The following is an 18,068-nucleotide window of genomic DNA, read 5'->3' as shown; positions in this document are numbered from 1 at the left end:
CCCCAGAGTCGTCCGCGACTGGACTTAACGGTCAGGGGTCCCTTTACCTTTAGCTTCCTATGCAGTAGAAAAACTGCTCCGTTTAAACGGAGCATCCCCCATGCAGACAAAAACATGCTGCTTGGTGGAAGTACTTCGAATGCAAAGCACTTCCTCCAGCCCTATTAACATAGTTTGTCTTCAAATTTTGACTGCTTAATGAACTACTCTTAGTGTAGAATGAAGAGAAATAGACTGTCGTGAAATAATATTTAGTATTGCAATAAAAGCAAGTGGTGTTGAGAAAAAAATACACACTCACAAATGATGGGACAGCTTGGCTCATTTATAATGTACAAAATTAGAAAAAAATACAGCATATAACAAGTTGTATCTGCTAACATGTTGCTGGTTGGGTTGTTGTTTTTAGGCACACTTGGTACAATTAGAGTTCCTTTATCATTTCTAAATTACATGATTTCTTCCTTTCTGTTCTGCTGATGTCATGCTACCCTATAGGATTCTAAAACTGCTGGATAAAATATAAATTAGACATCTGAAAATTAAATATCTTTCCCATTAATAAATAATTTGCTCAGTAACTGTTAATAGAACAATGTTGGCAAATGCTTAAGTATTTATCACATGTAACAGAGTATTGTGACACTTTAATTAAAGACTAATTTTTTAGACTGCAATCCAGTGCACTTAACTCGTTGGGGGTGACTTTTAAGCAGAGATGCATATGATTGTCCTGTTATTGCAGAATAAGCTTTCTGAGCCCAAAGCCCATTTTGTCAGATGCATGGCATGGTAAGAGGTTTAGGTAGACAGAGAAAGCTGTAGATCTGTCACAGTAGTTTGTGGGTAATTCACACAAAATACAATGAAATAAGAAAAGTTTATACATCCTGAGGACCTAAAGCTATTGTAGTTGCCACAGAACCATCAGAATAGACTCATTGCCTTGTGCTGGGAAGTGACAAGGCACTGCAGCGTGATAGAGCTTTCCTTTTTGCTTTGCAGAAAACACTGTTGTAGCAAAACTGTTTCATATTAGCAGGTATTCACATCTTTTCAGGGTGCTGGTCCAAGGGGATAAGCAATCAGGGCTTACCCAACTAGGGAATTAATAAATATGTAACAGCTAAAATGTGACTTTTCCCATTAGTGCACTATGCTACCAACCCCTCTCTGGCAGCGGTAGCTAAGTATTTCACAGATAATCCACCTCTCCCCATAAAATAATTTCAAGGAATGATAATCTTCTGAAAGCAAACAGTAAGGCTAAAAAGTGTGTCTAAGCACAATCACTATTCTAAGGACTATGCTACAGTTGGTGCATTTTATTTTATGTATTTACTTGTTAGCCCCTTGCCAGCTTGTACAATGAAAGAATAAGTAAAACCTGCAATCCTATATTCACTTATTTGAGAGTAAATTCCAGTAAACCCAGTTGCAATTACTTCGGAGTAGACAGAAGGCTCAGAAAAAACTTCACTGAATATAACAAAGATTAATTTTATGTAAACATAAGCTTAGCCTGCAAATATATCTAAATTACTAGCTATTGTTGTATAAAAAGTTTGATCCCTCTCCAGTATCCCAAAGGCACCATAATTGCAAGTAGGTTCATGATTGATAATAAGACAACTTTGTGTATGATGGATTATTTTATGGCTATTAGTCATAACAGCTGAAGTCAGCTTCCGTATTTAGAGGCACCATATTTCTGAATACCAGATACTAAGGCAAGAAACTGAAAATGGCTACTTCCACTTTGCCACACATGCCAGCTTCTAAAGGGCATCTAGTTGGCCACTAGGAAGAACAGTGGGGTAGATGAGCCTTTGATCTGATCTTAGGCTGTTCTTATGTTTGTTTTAATCGTACATCCAGCAGGCAATTCAATTAATATATAAGAAGCTGCAAAGTGCCTTCTAGTGGAAATATTCCTCTTCCTGTAAAATGGACGGGGAGCCTGTGCCCTTCAGACATTACTGGACTAAAACTCCCATCATCCCTGGCCAGTGGCCGGGCTTGCTGGGGCAAACAGAAGCTAGAGTCCAGCAACATCTAGAGGACCCACACATTTACCACCCTTGTTGTAAAATTTCCATTTTACTTGTTCTCTTCCTTGCCTTAAGAAAGAATGCAGCAGATAAGGCATGTATTCTCCAGAAATATTATTCAGATATCAAAACATTTGACATTGGTGTAAAAGCAATTTCACATTTATCTAAGTCAAGTCTGCATATGTAGTTGTTTGTTTCACTAACTTCTGTAGTCTGAGCCAACCTCAACCCCCATTTAAATCTTCTGTAAATCACATTGAAGCTATCATTGTCATCGTCACCATCATCTCTCTCTCATATTTTGGTTAATAATCAAATAACTGTGCTTCTCCCAGAACATACTACTTAATCAGAGTAATACTCTGAAGATAACTTTCAGAATCCATTACGAAGTTAGTCCATTCTTGGGAAAGGGTTTCAATGGTGACAGCTTCACCGCCATATTCTTTTGGGAGAATGCTGGCTGGGAAGTGTTGTTGGAGAGTAGGAACATAGTTACTCCCATGCATGTGGATCTGCAATAAGAGGAATTGTTTCTACCTTTACTTAATACTATTCAAGAAGACAAAATTCACTATCAGAGCATTGTACAGTTTAAGTCCTGTTAAGGCAAGTGGCTTAGTTAATAGGGAAATTGATGTGTACAGTTGTTCATGATGAGACCACTGACTGCCTGTTTCCTACTAGGCCCAATTCAAGGTGTTGAAAGTGCTGCACTCTACCTATATGCAATGCTATTTTTCTAGAAAAAGAGGTGCCAGAGCTCACCATGAACTTCTCCCTTGTTCTCTTGGAATGGCAATGGCACCCACCTAACAGGTGCTGGAACTGAGCTCTGGTGAGCTCTGGCTGAAACAAAAGATCTGCCTATATGACTTATGATTGCATATTATTTTTATCTGATGTTTTCAAGTTTTATTATTTGCTTTATGATACACATATTTTTATTGAATTATTTTGTAAACCATCCTAGGATCTGAACAGATGAAGTACGAGTCTGTGAGCACTTTGAAAATGATGCTGTGATTACAAAGACCCAGAATAAGTTTCTCAAAAACAAGTAATGCCAAATTACAGTGGTACCTCGCAAGACGAATGCCTCACAAGACAAAAAACTCGCAAGACGAAAGAGTTTTTGGTTTTTTGAGTTGCTTCGCAAGACAAATTTCCCAATGGGCTTGCTTCGCAAGACGAAAACGTCTTGCGAGTTTGTTTCCTTTTTCTTAAAACCGTTAATACCCAGGGTGCATTGCTTCACAAGACGAAAAATTTGCAAGACGAAAAAACTCGCAGAAAGAATTAATTTCGTCTTGCGAGGCACCACTGTAATCTCATTTCTTTTTTCGATAGAGTTGCAAGCTTGGTGGATCATGGAAGTGCTGTGGACATAGTGTATCTTGATTTCAGGAAGGGTTTTCACAAAGTCTCCCATTATATTATTGCAGACTAGTAAAATGTGGCCTGGATGAGGTAACTGTTAGGTGGATTTGTAGCTGATTGCTGCTAAAAACTAAAGAATTGTCACTAACAGTTCCTTGTCATTCTGGGAGAAAGTGCTAAGTGGGGTGCTGCAGGGTTCTGTCCTGGGCTGTTGTTGTTCAATGTCCTTATAAGTGAATTTGATGAAGGTAATGGGGTGGTGCTCATCAAATTTGCAGATGACACCAAACAGGGAGGTGTAGCCAATGCTACTGAAGTCAAAATTGGAATTCAAAATATCCTGACCAGATTGGAGAACTGTGCCCAAACTAACAAATTAATTTCAATAGAGACAAAGATAAAGTTCTACACTTAGGCAGGAAGAACCAGCTGCGCAAATATAATATGGGATTGTCAGTACTACATGTGAAAAGGATCTATGGGTCTTAGACCACCAGCTTAACATGAGTCAACAGTGTGATGAAGCAGCAAAAAAAGTCAATGGTCTTCTAAGCTGCATCAACAGACGTATACTGATCAAGGGAAATAATAGTCCTGCTCTATTCTGCCTTGGTCAGAGCACACCTAGAGTCCTGTGTCCAGTTCTGGGCACCACAATTTAAGAAGATTATTGACAAACTGGAACATGTGCAGAGAAGGGCAACCAAGATGATCAAGGGTCTGGAAATCAAGCCTTATGTGGAACGATTGAGGAAATAGTCTATGTTTAGCCTAGTAAAGAGGACACTGAGAGGAGATATTATAACAATAATCAAATATCTAAATGGGTGTCACATGGAGGATGGAGCAAGCTTGTTTTCTCCTGCTTCAGAAGCTAGGACCTGAACCAATGGATTCAAGTTACAAGAAAGGAGATTTTGACTGAACATCAGCAAGAATTTTGTGACAGTAGGAGCTGTTTGACAGTGGAACAGACTCCCTTGGGAGGTGTTGGACTCTCCTTGGAGGTTTGTAAGCAGAGGTTGGATGGTCAACTGCCATAGATACTTTAGTTAAGATTCTTGCATTGCAGGGTGTTGGACTAGATGACCCTCAGGGTCCCTTCCAACTCTACAATTCTAGGGTTCAATGTGGAGCATCTCTACAAGGGCTGTTGTTCTTGTGTAGGCAACCCTTTGGAGACAGTGGGGAATACAGTGTGGCCTACATGGGAAACGTGCATGAAAATAGCTTGAATGGCACCATCTTGTGGCATTTTGAGCTATTGTATGAACCCACATTAATGAAATATAAAACTTATAGAACCCTATTGGAATAAAAGAGGTGTAGTCTCTTTTTATTTAAAAAGAAAATGTGTTGGGATAATGTGTGAATTTCATAGACAAAGAATTAGCATTTACTCACCCGTGCTTTAATCTTTTCTGAGAGGAATGTCTTAATTAGAGCAAAGACCGGGTGAAAGAGCAAAGGCTCATTAACCAAGTGGATTCCACGAACTTTTAGTGGAAAGGCATCCTGCGAAGAGAGCGGAGAGAAGCATGATAGAAGACTAGGACCTTCATATTCTAATGCCTACATTCGCATGAGCAGACCTGCCAAAATGTCAGACTACATTTGATTTTAAGCAGAAGTTTTCTGACCATAGCCACCCCTGGGTTTTCAAGTACTTAGGACTGCATTTATAAAATAGTCACAATGTGCCTATCTCATAAGAAAGAAAATAAATGTGGGGTTGAGAAAATTCAGGAGAATATGGCCCAGTTCAGATAGATATATCTTGCCTTATTAAGCTGAGATATGCCTGTGCCTTGTGCTTAAGCACTCCATTCTCACGCTGCCCTTCCCTCCTCCCTTCTTGGCATTCCTGGGTTAATTAATAATAGTTTCCTCATTACACCTGAACCACCACCAACACTTTTCACCCTGAGCAGCAGGACTTAAGAGGCAGCAGTGCATCCACATCTCTGCTCAGCCCCACAGCTCCCAGTCAGGAGTTATATTGGTTCCCTAAGAAGGACATGACACACTCTGCCCACTTGACCAAGTGCTAATAATACTAAATATCGGTAGTGGTGTTGTTAGAATACCTCAAGCCATCTAGAACAGCAGAATTAGACTGTATTAAAAACACAGGAGCTATCTAATGCTCTTGTTCTCCAAAAACATTGGTACGTGAAAGCCACTATCTGCTTACAGCATAACTAAAATTTAGAACCAAAGCTCACTGTGATCGCGGCAGCTATTATCTTGGCAACCGTAGGCGTGATCTGAAATGCATGAGCGAATCTCCATCCTTGAAGATCAAAGATACCCTTGACTCCATTCCGCTGTGTTTCTAGCTCTCTCACAATGAGCTCAGATGTGATAAGACTTAAACGAAACAAATCAAATGCTGTGAATGTCTTTGGGTCCCATTTTTCTAATGACAAAAGAGAGGAGAGAGGGAGATGAATAAAGTAAGCACTTTCCCCCCAAAAAGGCCAATGGAACTAAAATGTCTTAAACGTGGTACTTTGGCTTAAACTGGACAGTGAATAATGGGCAAAATACACCCGTTTGCTGATTTCTTACCTGCTTTGAAATGATGTCATTTAAATAAATGCCTAACCCTTCATGGGCTACAAAAATGCTAAGCTGATTTTAACCTTCAGCCCCTTTTCCCTTCTCTCAGTTCCTGCTTGCACACAGACCATCCCCACTTCCATGTCTCCTCCAGTGTCCTAATTCAAAGCCCACTTTGTCCATACAACCCATTATTTTTACCTTCATCTCCTTTATTCCTACCTCCTCCTTCCTACAATTCTCCCTTGCACACAGATTCCCCCCTCCATTTCTGGGCTTCCTCCTGCCTCAGATTCCACAGCCCCCTTTGCACTCACATACCCTGATGCTATATGTTACTGTACCTTAAAGATGAACAGAATCTTAAGAGCAAGTCTGTCAGTTAGCTCATTCAGTTAGAGAAGGTTCGACTGAGTTGATGGATGTTGTCACCGTATGAGTGTTTGATAATAAAATATTTGTTCTAAATTTCTACATTGAATCTGGAATGTCATGTTGAAGTCAACACATAGCACCAGGAACTAAATACACTGTGTGAAAGTACTGTGAAATATTTGAGGGCTCCACATCCTCTATGTCTCTCACACAAGGCAGCTGAGGAAAAGAAAAGGGGAAAGAGAAAAGGGAGAGATATTGAGAGGAAAATGCAGGTTTTAAACAAGTGGCAGAGGTTTGAATAAAGAAAGTGGAAGTGGGAGACACTGAGAGAAAAAGTGGCAGTTTAAAAGAAGGTTTCAATGCTGCAAGAAGGGAGCTGGGAGCAGCACTTTTTGTGTTTGCTTTTTGGTGTTATTTTCTGTGTACAATTTCTGTGTTGTACCCACCTGTGCTACTTTTGTAAACAACCACGACCACAACAACCCTCCCTTTCCAATCTATTCAGACCCCTCCCACCACTTTCCATTCTCAGAGTCCTTCCTAGCTTCCTGCCATGGCCACTGCTGTTGTGAAACCTGCCTTCTCTTCTGCCTCCTCCACCCGAACTTCATGCAAATCCAGGATTCTGATGAAGTACTACAAATCCACCAGTGGGGGCTGCGAGACGACAGCCTTACATTACAAGAAGTCAGAGGAAGCATACTACTTGCCAGTGTTGCAAAAAGAAAAGCTACTTGCCAATTCTGTAAATGAGAACTTTGCTACCAGCTGGGTCCCTCTCCTTCAGAACTCCAAGGTAACCAGATTTCATCAGACCAAGGACAGAGAAAGGCCGTACATCTCCAACTATTTCTGGGAATTCAGCTCTCCACTTGTGATAGTTTTTCAATAGCTGGGAAAGAAATAGCAGAAAGAGGGGGAGATAGTACCGCAAAGCAGTCAGTTGTAGAGTATTCTGTTACATGATTCTTATGTTGTAAAATATTACTGCCCTTCCCGCTAAGTATATGCATACTTTTATCTCAGTTAATTTCACAAACTGTGTGCAAATATATTTTAACATTTAGGCTGGTTTCCTTTTGTTGAAATTAATCTCCTGTAACACTAGACTTGACTATAGATAGCTTAGTCGATAAGAGTGTGATGCTGATAATGACAAGGTTGCAGGTTTAATCCCTGTGGTGCAATTAGGTAGCAAGGAGTCTGGATTTTAATCCCTACTCAGAGATGAGGCTCACAGGTTAATCCTGTACCATTCAATATACAGCATCTCAAGATAACCTGCTTCACATGACTGCTGTGAGGGGGGGTGGGGTGGAGAAGCAGGCCCTCGTGTTCATTGCCTTGAACTTGATGGAAGGAAGAACAGTGCACAATTGTGACAGAAAGTATAAGCTTCCAAAACAGGACCAGTATAAGGTTTCCAACCCAGCCTTCACCATAAAGGGTATATAATCATACAACTGAAAACAAGTAAAACTTGCTTACAAGTATACAATATTAAGAAGCAAAACAATTTCAAATAAAAGCAGCTTGGTGTGGGTCAAACAAAGCAGCAGAGGCATGGGTCCCACAATTATTAACATGGTCACTTAGGCTGAATCCTGTGCTCACTTACCTTGGAGTAAACCCCACTGGATCCTATTTGCATCTGAGTAAGCATGTAAAGAAATCACTGAAACCAAGCATGTGGGTTGTATCCAAAGAAGACATCCCATGAGTGCAAAGACTTCTGCCTGCACAACGTGACTTCCCTTCCCCTAAATCTCCTCTGGAAGGTTGGGGGAACCCTCAGAAACAGACTGGGAGGTGCAGAAGACAAGGGAGGAAAAGTCCTGTTGTGCAGGTGAAAGTATTCGTGCTGATGGGATGACTTCATTGGATTCAACCCTACATTTTCCCACACACCACCAGTAAACAATGCAGATAGCAACACCTTTTTACAGCAAGACTATCAAGCACTATAGAGATTTTTCTGGTTGCTAGCCTGGTTCAGAGACAATGTTGGTCTTTCTTTTTGGAGGAAAAGAAAACAGATCCTTTCCCCATTGGTACTGTATTCAGAACAAGGTAGAATTCAGGAGCACTACATAACTATTATCTAACCAGAACATGATTTTTACATAAGTCTTGTCTAACAGGAATTTTACTTGGAACAATATTTGCTACTTAATAGGTTACACTTAGTAGGTAAACAGGGAAATATCCATAGTTTATTTTAAGACTTATCCAGGTAGATGAAGCTACCTTTCAATTACTATTCTTCTCTCAACAATTCATTTCTTTTTCTTTCTCATAAATGCAAAATAATAATACAAGTTTTCTCCTTCATTTTTTGGTCCCATTATCAAATCTGTATAAATTGTCTCACTTTCATTAAGAACAAAGCTTCCAAGGAGTGATTTGTTGATATCTGAATGCACTTGCCCCATGATCAACATGAAGTAAGTCCCTTTAGGCAATCATTCTGGAATATGGAGCAGTTTTTGATACCATCAGACTATGTTAAGTAGCTAAATGTGCTAAACAAAGAAGCTAAATGTACAACTGTGAAGAAGTGCCTGGAAAGAATGAAGAAATGAGCCAAGCTTCTCTTTTAATAGAGACATCCAGCATCTTCTTTCTGCACTCTCACCTAATGAATACATTTGGGCAGATGATCTTATCTTGCATTCATATCAGTGTATGTACAACCTATAATTTCATTCGAGTTTTGTCTTTCATTGTTCTGATCAGTATCTGCATGTTTCCTGAACATGCACACTTCTTATGTTGGGACAGAGGACTTTGCTTATGGATTTTCACATTTGTACCAATGCACCCACTAACAAATCTGATTCAGTTTACTCAGGTCATCTGTAGAGTGATCTCATGATCTTAGCCATCAGTTATTCTAAGGCATGTCCATTTACCAATTAAAGCAGGAATGACAAGTACCCAGGGCTCAAAAGATAAATTAATGTATAGCTTTAAAGGTTTATGTGCTTCTCATATGAGAAATGATTTATCCACATTAATCATCCTTAGGCTTTCAACTGGAGATATTTGGGTTGGAAAAAGTCTAGCCTCACAGTTTGTTTTCAAATGTTGGAGAAATTCTTATGAACTTTGAATGGATATTTCCCAATGCTTAATTCTTAGCCTTTCCCCCATTTTCAACAGGATGCTTGTTTTTCCAATAACACTTTATGTTGTGACATAATCCTCCTTATTTTGAATAACACTTATGGCAAAGGAAACAGATTTGTTAAGTTTAATACACAAGCGTTCACAGTTTGGGACTGTATTAAACAAACACCATGATTCCTTATCTCTGGATTGTGCCGAGCTCCTAAATCAGGAATACTGTATCACACTGAACTAAGATTGTGTATACATTGCAGGGGTATCATGACCTAAGCCAGTGATGGCCAAACTTGGCCCTCCAGCTGTTTTGGGACTACAACTCCCATCATCCCTAGCTAACTGGACCAGTGGTCAGGGAATTGTAGTCCCAAAACAGCTGGAGGGCCAAGTTTGGCCATCACTGACCTAAGCCATATCTTCCCAAGTGCTTCCACTGATGTGAAGTACCTTGAATGAAGCAGTGTGGGAAGGAGACTGATCAGTCAGATCAGGAGGAACCCTTGTGGACTATTAATGGCAAGAGGAAGGCATAAAAGGAAGGGTCAAAAGGTAGGAAATGTGCACAACAGGGGATGGAGTTGGTGGGTGGATGTGGTCTAACAGGAGACAGAGCCAAAAGAAGAAAAGGCTGACAACTGGTATTGGCAGCAGAGTTGTACCAAGGCTTAAGTCAGCCAAGCCCACACAAGCAGCTGTTGTGAGAAGCCCAGACCCTACCTGGAAGTATGTACTTGGAGCAGAAATCTAGGAAGAGATTGCCCTGGGAGATTAAGAGAGCAGAGAAGTTCTTATGTCTATTTCACCAGGCATATTCATGGAGCACTTATTCATTCATTTATACAGTTGTTTTGCACAAAACTGCTTTTGTACAAAACTGCTGCATTAAAAATAAATTTGACCTATTTACAATTACCCTATTTGCAATGGTTACTGTCATCTATCTATAGGGCCAATTGGTATTTCAAGATTCCTTACTAGCCATAGTTCTGAAGGAAATCCTTTCTTGAAGGCAGTATTTCTTCTTTTCCAACTTTGACACTGAGGGTTGTCTCTGAGTAATTTCACTCACTTGAAGTTGTTTTCTAATGTTGTTAATATCTATCTATCTATCTATCTATCTATCTATCTATCTATCTATCTATCATCTATCTATCTATCTATCTATGCAAAGCATGGGTACTATGAATGTTGCCTTTCTCAATTACAAACCGTTTCTATCTTTGCCATTTCTCAACTACTCAGAGGAAAGCTCCTAGATACAAGAGTGATAATAGATTTTCTGTCACAGCCACAGCAGTAAAGAATGCTGGCACACTTGTGTGCATTATTGATCCAGTGAGGAGTTAGGCTGGAGACCTAATGTATCACTTTGCTAGGATCCCCATAACAGTATGAATAAATGTTGCCATTTGTAGCAAAGTATTAGTTGTAGCGCTTGTTCTATTCTGACTGTGAATCAATAACTGCACAAAAGGAGTGCAAGGCAAGCAACTAACTAACATTAACTGACTCAGGAGTGAGTATACAGTAATTACCTTGATATAATTCAAGTGGTGCAACCGTGTGGTTTTTCCTCCTCTATCATATAACTAAAGTACACACCCCAAATGAGTAGATAATTGTGGATGCTGGAAACTCCCAAGGCTTTAAAAACAACAACAACAACACTGTTGGGAGGATGCCAACAGTTCTATGCTCCCCATCAGACCAGCTTCATATAATTCAAAAATTGTGCTTGCTTGCAAGGTTTTAGGTTACCAGAGATCCTTAAGTTGCCAAGGATCTGAGACTAGTGAACAGGAGATGTTTTTTCTGATAGGCCACTGGAAGTAAAGGTGGTCAGTAGATGGCCTTCCAGCGGCTTCTCTAGCCCACAATGCATCAACAAACACCCTCATCCTGGACCTCTTCCATCAAAGACTTATGGGAGATAAGTTGACAGCATGTTTCTTCCTGCAAGCACCAGTAAGGGTCTGGATGATGAAGAAGAGTAAAAGAGAGGTGGGGGGATGAGAGAGAGGTCACATGGGTTTGAGGGGCAGGAGAACAGAGAGGAAAAGCTATGGGAGTACTCATTTCCTTTCTGTACTCTTGTGAGTATATGCATGCATACATGTGAGGAGAAATGCATTTGTGTGTGTGTGTGTGAGAAAGGAAGTGTAAAGGTGGGGTTCCATACCTATTAAATGAAGGTTTTATATGCATGCTAAAATGTGGGAGAAATGTTTGCATGTGTGCTATGGGGTTTTCCGCAATCAAGCCATATATAAATTTTATGAAATAAAATAAATCAACACACGGGCATCTGTGAATCAGCAAGAGCCCTCTTCCTTCCTGTGCCCTAATTTCCTGTACATTTTTCCTAGAATGAAAGAGAATCAGGTAGCCTTGTATTATTGATGTATGAATGGCACTGCAAACAGACATCAAATAAACTTTGTGCTTTTATATTATTGGAAATGCAGGTATAAGCATTTATATTATCATCAGAAGCTTAAAAGACAATACAGTGGTACCTCGGGTTAAGTACTTAATTCGTACCAGAGGCCCATTCTTAACCTGAAACTGTTCTTAACGTGAAGCACCACTTTAGCTAATGGGGCCTCCCACTGCCGCTGCGCCGCCGAAGCACGATTTCTGTTCTCATCCTGAAGCAAAGTTCTTAACCTGAGGTACTATTTCTGGGTTAGCAGAGTCTGTAACCTGAAGCGTATGTAACCCGAGGTACCACTGTATGGGTTTTCAGCTGAGCCATTCAGATCCTATATCCTTCTTCTGAGGATATGTTCAGCTAGCCACTTCATGGTCTGAAGATCACTGTTTCCTTTCTTTTTGCTTTCCTCTGTGCCTTATCCACTGGCAGCATGACTTACAAAACTTAAAAAGATACACAAACATATTTATTCCTTCTTCAGTCGTCCGTTAGCATACACGGCATTAACATGAGTCCATGTTTTATTCGTGACAAAGGGAGGTGCTTAATCTCCTAAATAATCCCTGAAAATTTGTATTTCTTTTAACAGTGGTAGAGTATCAGTGTTGCACACCCCAAGGTCCAAGGTCCAATCCTCAGCATATCCAGGTAGGTCTGGCATAGATCCCAATCTGAAACCTGAAAAACTGCTGCTAATCAGTGAAAACAATACTGAGCTGGGCACTGTAGTAGATAATGGCCTGACTCAATAGAAGACCATCCTATGTTACTATTCTTTGCACCAACCAAGAACCTGCAACTGCACAAACCAGCATGCAACGTGTGTGTGTGTGTGTGTGATTAGTTTTCCAATATACCCCCAATAATAGCCAAATTATAACAATAACAATTAATCCCCAAATTATACAATTATCAAAATGGCAGTCAACTTCCAATTAATACATTTTAGTTAAAGTGGCTCCCTGCATGGTGGTTTGGGTGCATTTCCAATCTTAAATCACTGCATTCCATAATCTTAATGAATGTCAGTTACTTTTCAGTTATAATAATAATCCCTTAGTTAACAGCTACATAATCAATGATTTCTATTCATGATGTTACAATATATAAGTTTATAAAGTTTCAAGTGACAAACTCAGACTATTATCTTTATTCTGTCCTGTGTGTGAAAACTGTTATGTCCCTGGAAATTCCTTCTGTCCATATATGGTGTTGTCTCTTTCACTTCTCAGTTGTTGTTTAACACCAAACGTTAAAAACTTCCCTAAACAGGGCTGCCTTCAGATGTCTTCTAAAAGTCAGATAGTTTATTTCCTTGACATCTGAAGAGAGGATGTTCCACAGGGAGGGCGCCACTACCGAGAAGGCCCTCTGCCTGGTTCCCTGTAACTTTGCTTCTTGCAGTGAGGGAACCAGCAGCCACGTCCCTCTCTTTTCTTTGCAATATGATGTGACATTGGGCTGCCCCATCACCAACATCTAATGACATGTGGCTGTTGGTAGGGCAATGTTCAAGAGCAATGATATTGCATCACACACTGTGTTATAACAGCAAAGAGGGACAAAGAGGGACAGCAGCTCCATATTTGTTTACAAGGCATGTTACATGGAGTTCTGTGATTGTAACACTGCACATGCTTTCCCACCCCTTTCAGAAGGCAGCCACAGGGTTGTGTGGGTGTGTGAGAGAGAAATCTGAAAACAAGATTCGGCCAAGTACCCACCAGTTTAACACCCTGTTCTCACTGTAGTTGGCTATATACCCGTGGGAAACCCATAAGTAGGATGGGAGAACACAGTGTTCTCTCCCAGTTGCAGAGGAAGGGGGTGCGAGGGGGGGTGCGGCTCGCCTGAGTGCCATTACTGTGGCAGGGGTGACAAACGAAGTTTTTTTTTTAATTGGGCTCACAAAACTTTTTAGGAGTGACGTGGTGGTTTAGGTGCCTGGAGGTTCCACAATGTCAAACAGCAGCATGGGACTTGCGTCTGCCTACTGCCTCTCCCTCAGCTGCCCTACAGCTGAGGGAGAGGCAGCGGAGAGGCTCAAGGCACTGGAGAAGCTTGCCCTAACCCATGGGCAGTTCGCCCTGCCCCTGGCTGCAGGACACGCACCTGCACCAGGCACCCAAGCGGCTAGCTATGCCGCTGTTCTCTCTACTTGGGATTCCCAGCAACTGGTACTTAGAGGCATACTGCCTCCAACAGCAGAGGCAGAACATCTCAACAGCTTCTAGCCATAATGACTACCATTATCATCCATGCATTTTATTATTTAATTTAGCTAATTTATCCAATGAGAGCCAGTGTGGTGTAGTGGTTAAGAGCGGTAGACTCGTAATCTGGTGAACCGGGTTCGCGTCTCCGCCCCTCCACATGCAGCTGCTGGGTGACCTTGGGCTAGTTACACTTCTCTGAAGTCTCTCAGCCCCACTCACCTCACAGCATGTTTGTTGTGGGGGAGGAAGGGAAAGGAGAATGTCAGCCGCTTTGAGACTCTTTCAGGTAGCGATAAAGCGGGATATCAAATCCAAACTCCTCCTCCTCCTCCTTCTTCTTCTAATTATCTTTTAAAGGTGGTGACTATAACTACATCTTTGATCAGGAACAGTGTGTGCGTGGATTAGCTCTTTGCGGTGCTTTTTTCTGGGAGAGACGCAGGGGTACACATACCCCCTAAACATTTTGTGAATCTTTGTACTTTTGTCCATTTACTGTACAGTGGTACCTCGGGTTACATACGCTTCAGATTACAGACTTTGCTAACCCAGAAATAGTTCCTCGGGTTAAGAACTTTGCTTCAGGATGAGAACAGAAATAGTGCTCGGGCGGCGCAGCGGCAGCAGGAGGCCCCATTAGCTAAAGTGGTGCTTCAGGTTAAGAACGGACCTCCGGAACAAATTAAGTACTTAACCCGAGGTACCACTGTATTTATTTTCCCTGATTTGAACTATAAAATGGCGGTTTTCTTGAGTCAAAACGAGAGTACTACTCCTAAATATTTTTTAAGAAACAAAGCACTGGCCCTTTGTCCCCATGTAAAATCCCTGAATTAAAGCACCTACCCAGATGCTACTGGTCTTCTTAGATGTCTGCCACACACCAGAGGAACAGCTAGCATATTAGTATCCTACCTACTGCTTGCTTCAGATAACCTTTGGCTTTTTTACTGCTTCTTGCCATACTGAGAAACACAGGCATTACCATGGATGTTTTTACAAACACAAAAAGATACAGAAAGAATACAAAAAGGGTAAGAAAAATAGGCAATTCTAAACAGTATCCTGAAATAAAAAGTTCCTTAAAAGCAAGTGCACCGGGGGGGGGGGGGGGGAATCACATTAACTGGAAAATATATAAAGTTGAAAGGTTCTAGCCAATAGGGTCCAAAGACAGATGCAGTAATCTATGAATGACGAACTATGTTTTACAAGACCATGTCTCTGGAGTTTTATATGCAAACATAGAAGTGTGAGCTTCAGGACAAATAAACAATCCAAAAGAGACCAGTGGACTTGCCTCTCACTGGGCTTTATAGGACAAACTTTGGACAATTTGCTGCACACAACATGGTATTCTTTATGTGATGCTGTGCATCTAATGCCATATATTTTGTTTTTTGTGATGTAAAGAAACTTTGGGAACTATTTTTTCACTACGCCTTTTTTTAAAGGACTTGTATTTTTAAAACAAGTATTTTACTGCCCCTCAAGAATAGTAACATTAAGCAGAAACTGTGCAAAGCAAAAATATACCATCAATTTATTTCATTCTAACATTTAGCAGGCGTGGTGTGTTTCCAGAGCAAGTCCACCCATGAGGGCAGGTGAGGCGACCAACTCAGGCCACAGGGCTCACAGGGGCAGCAGACCTCAATGTTAGTCTTTCTCTCCCCCCCCCCTTAGTCCTGATGTGGAGCTTCACTCACCCCTTCTTCCCTGGCCAGGGAAGGTTGGCCTCAGTTGCCAAAATGTCCTGTGTGTTTGTAACAAGGTGCCTTTGAATAGGAAGTTGATGCTGTGAAATAACTGTAGTGTCCATCCTTAAGCTTGTAAAGGTAGGAAGCCCCAGAGTGGGGTGGGGTGGGGCCCAAAGCTGCCATGTAAAGCTGCTTTAACTCAAGGTGCTCCTAAATGTCCTGAAGTATTATTGCATGTGCATACACGGCTGTTTCCAAGAGCTGTTCTAAGAGCTACATTAAATTGCAATGTGATGCTTGTTTCTGATGTGGCTAAGGCCCTCTCCATAGCCTGCCACAGTTCAGCCTGGCTATAATAATAATAAATAAATAATTTTTTTTTTATACCCTGCCCTTCCCGGTTCAGAAAACCGGGCTCAGGACGGCTAACAACAAATTTAAAACACTTAATTGATGCAACAACAAAACAACATAAAATACAATATAAAACGTGAATAACAATAAATTCAGAATTCAAAAATCAATTGCACATTACACAGAAGTGCAACAGACCCATGTCCTCCTCTTATGCTTTGCAGTGGGCAAACTGATTCTCTGCCTGCATCTCGCTTGTAGTGAGATGCGTGCTGTAGTCACAACCTGAAGCTTAGGCATCTCAAGAAAGCGTGGTAGTGCTGCAATCTTAGGCAAGGTGGGACTGAGTCCCTGATATGTGTGCATTGAAAAACAGAGTGAGCCAGGTAGGCTTCCCCGCGCGCGCTCAGTCCCCCGCAGCCCGGGTGGGCTAGACGCGCTTATCGTGCACGCGCCCGCACGCTCCCTTTACCTTCCATGCCAGCTCGGCGTCGAAATCCCGAGCTCGCAAGAAGCGGACCAGGAAGGCGTCGGACAGGGACCAGGGCGAAGGCTGTACATTCTCCTCCTGGGCTCGGCGCCTCAGCGCGGCCACGGCGGCCCTCACGACCGGGGAGCCGTCGGGCAGCTCGTTGAGGTTCCCTTTCAGGGCGCACGGCTCGTCTTGGCTCATGGCGCCACCTCCCCGCCGACTCCCTCGCCTCGGCCTGGCGCGGCTGCAACTGAGGGATGAGCAAGGGCTTCCCGCGGCCCCGCTCCTCCGGCCCCATTACATAATAACGAGGGCGAGGAGTGCCTGGCGCGGCTGCCAGATTGGCGGCCGAGCCCGCTGCCAAGCAAACCGTCGAGTCTGCGCCGCGCCTCCGCATGGCAAACAGGAGCCGCCGCTTTCATTGGCAGCCTTCGCCCACTCGGCTCCGAGCCAGGCTGCCTCGACTCCTGCGCCTCCGCAGGCGCAACGGACGAGGCTCCCCCGGGCTTGGCGTAACGCACTGTGAAGCACTAGGGGCGGAGAAGGGACAAGGAGAACCCAAGCCCGGCTCCTCCCGTGAGAACCTCGTGGGCCACCAAGCGCAGCCTTGGCTCCTTGTCAACCTTCTTAGCACGTACGTGGCTAATGTAGGACCAAACCACTGGGATTGGAGGGGTGTGCGCATGGCTTCTAGCTTATATTCAAGACGGTGAAGGGAAGAGTTCAAAATGAAATGCGAGTTGGGGTCGGGGTCACCGGCATTTCATTTCCCTTTCCTGAAGAAACAAGCCTCACGCTCCCCAGCCCTGTAGCAAATGAGTGCCTCTCATCATGTGTAGAGGGGCTTTCCCTTACCCGCTAAAGCCCTCTTCCAGCTGGGAAGTTCATTGAAAGGGCTCGCTCTGTACATCTCCCAGTAAACAATAAGCATGGGATGAGGAAAAACAACTCCCTAGTACAATAATATTAGTCTTGTGAGGGGGCTATTATTCTCTGCAACAACGTTTATATCCAGCATGGATTTCATAGTACTTCCATGCGGTTCCCGGGTCTTCCATCCAAACACCTGCTCAGCTGTAAAAGTCTAAAAGAGCAATCAGTCATGCTGAGTGTCTTACTTATGAGCAAGGTCATTAAAGAGTGGAATGCCGCAGCACAACTTTTCAAGGCTAAAGGTGGGTATTAATTAGGCCAATTCAGTAGTCAGTGCTTCCTTAAACCATTTTACAGTAGCCTTGTGCTGATTTCAACACTAGTTGAGTTGGAATACAGATACTGAAGAAAGCAAAACAAAAGACCTAATTATGTTTGTCACTAAAGCCACTACAGAATGTCACTTGGCCCTGAAAGCCTATGTTACTCCCCATCAGGGACATGGGTTTCTGGGAAATT

At 42.3% G+C, this 18,068-nt stretch overlaps 1 protein-coding gene across 1 annotated transcript; it reads right to left on the bottom strand.

Annotated features, from left to right (window-relative positions):
- Positions 1-316: 316 nt before the first annotated feature.
- Positions 317-17,300, bottom strand: TTPA (alpha tocopherol transfer protein). Its single transcript, XM_083518061.1, has 5 exons — positions 16,677-17,300; positions 7,113-7,266; positions 5,660-5,853; positions 4,839-4,949; positions 317-2,569 (listed from the first exon to the last, which is right to left on the bottom strand). Exons 1-5 carry the CDS (start codon positions 16,875-16,877, stop codon positions 2,396-2,398), a joined length of 834 nt encoding a protein of 277 aa, XP_083374187.1. The 5' UTR covers positions 16,878-17,300; the 3' UTR covers positions 317-2,395.
- Positions 17,301-18,068: the final 768 nt, after the last annotated feature.

Source organism: Podarcis liolepis, assembly GCF_965112155.1.
Source record: "Podarcis liolepis genome assembly, chromosome: 8".
NCBI lineage: Eukaryota > Metazoa > Chordata > Lepidosauria > Squamata > Lacertidae > Podarcis > Podarcis liolepis.
This window is presented reverse-complemented; position numbering and strand designations above follow the sequence as displayed.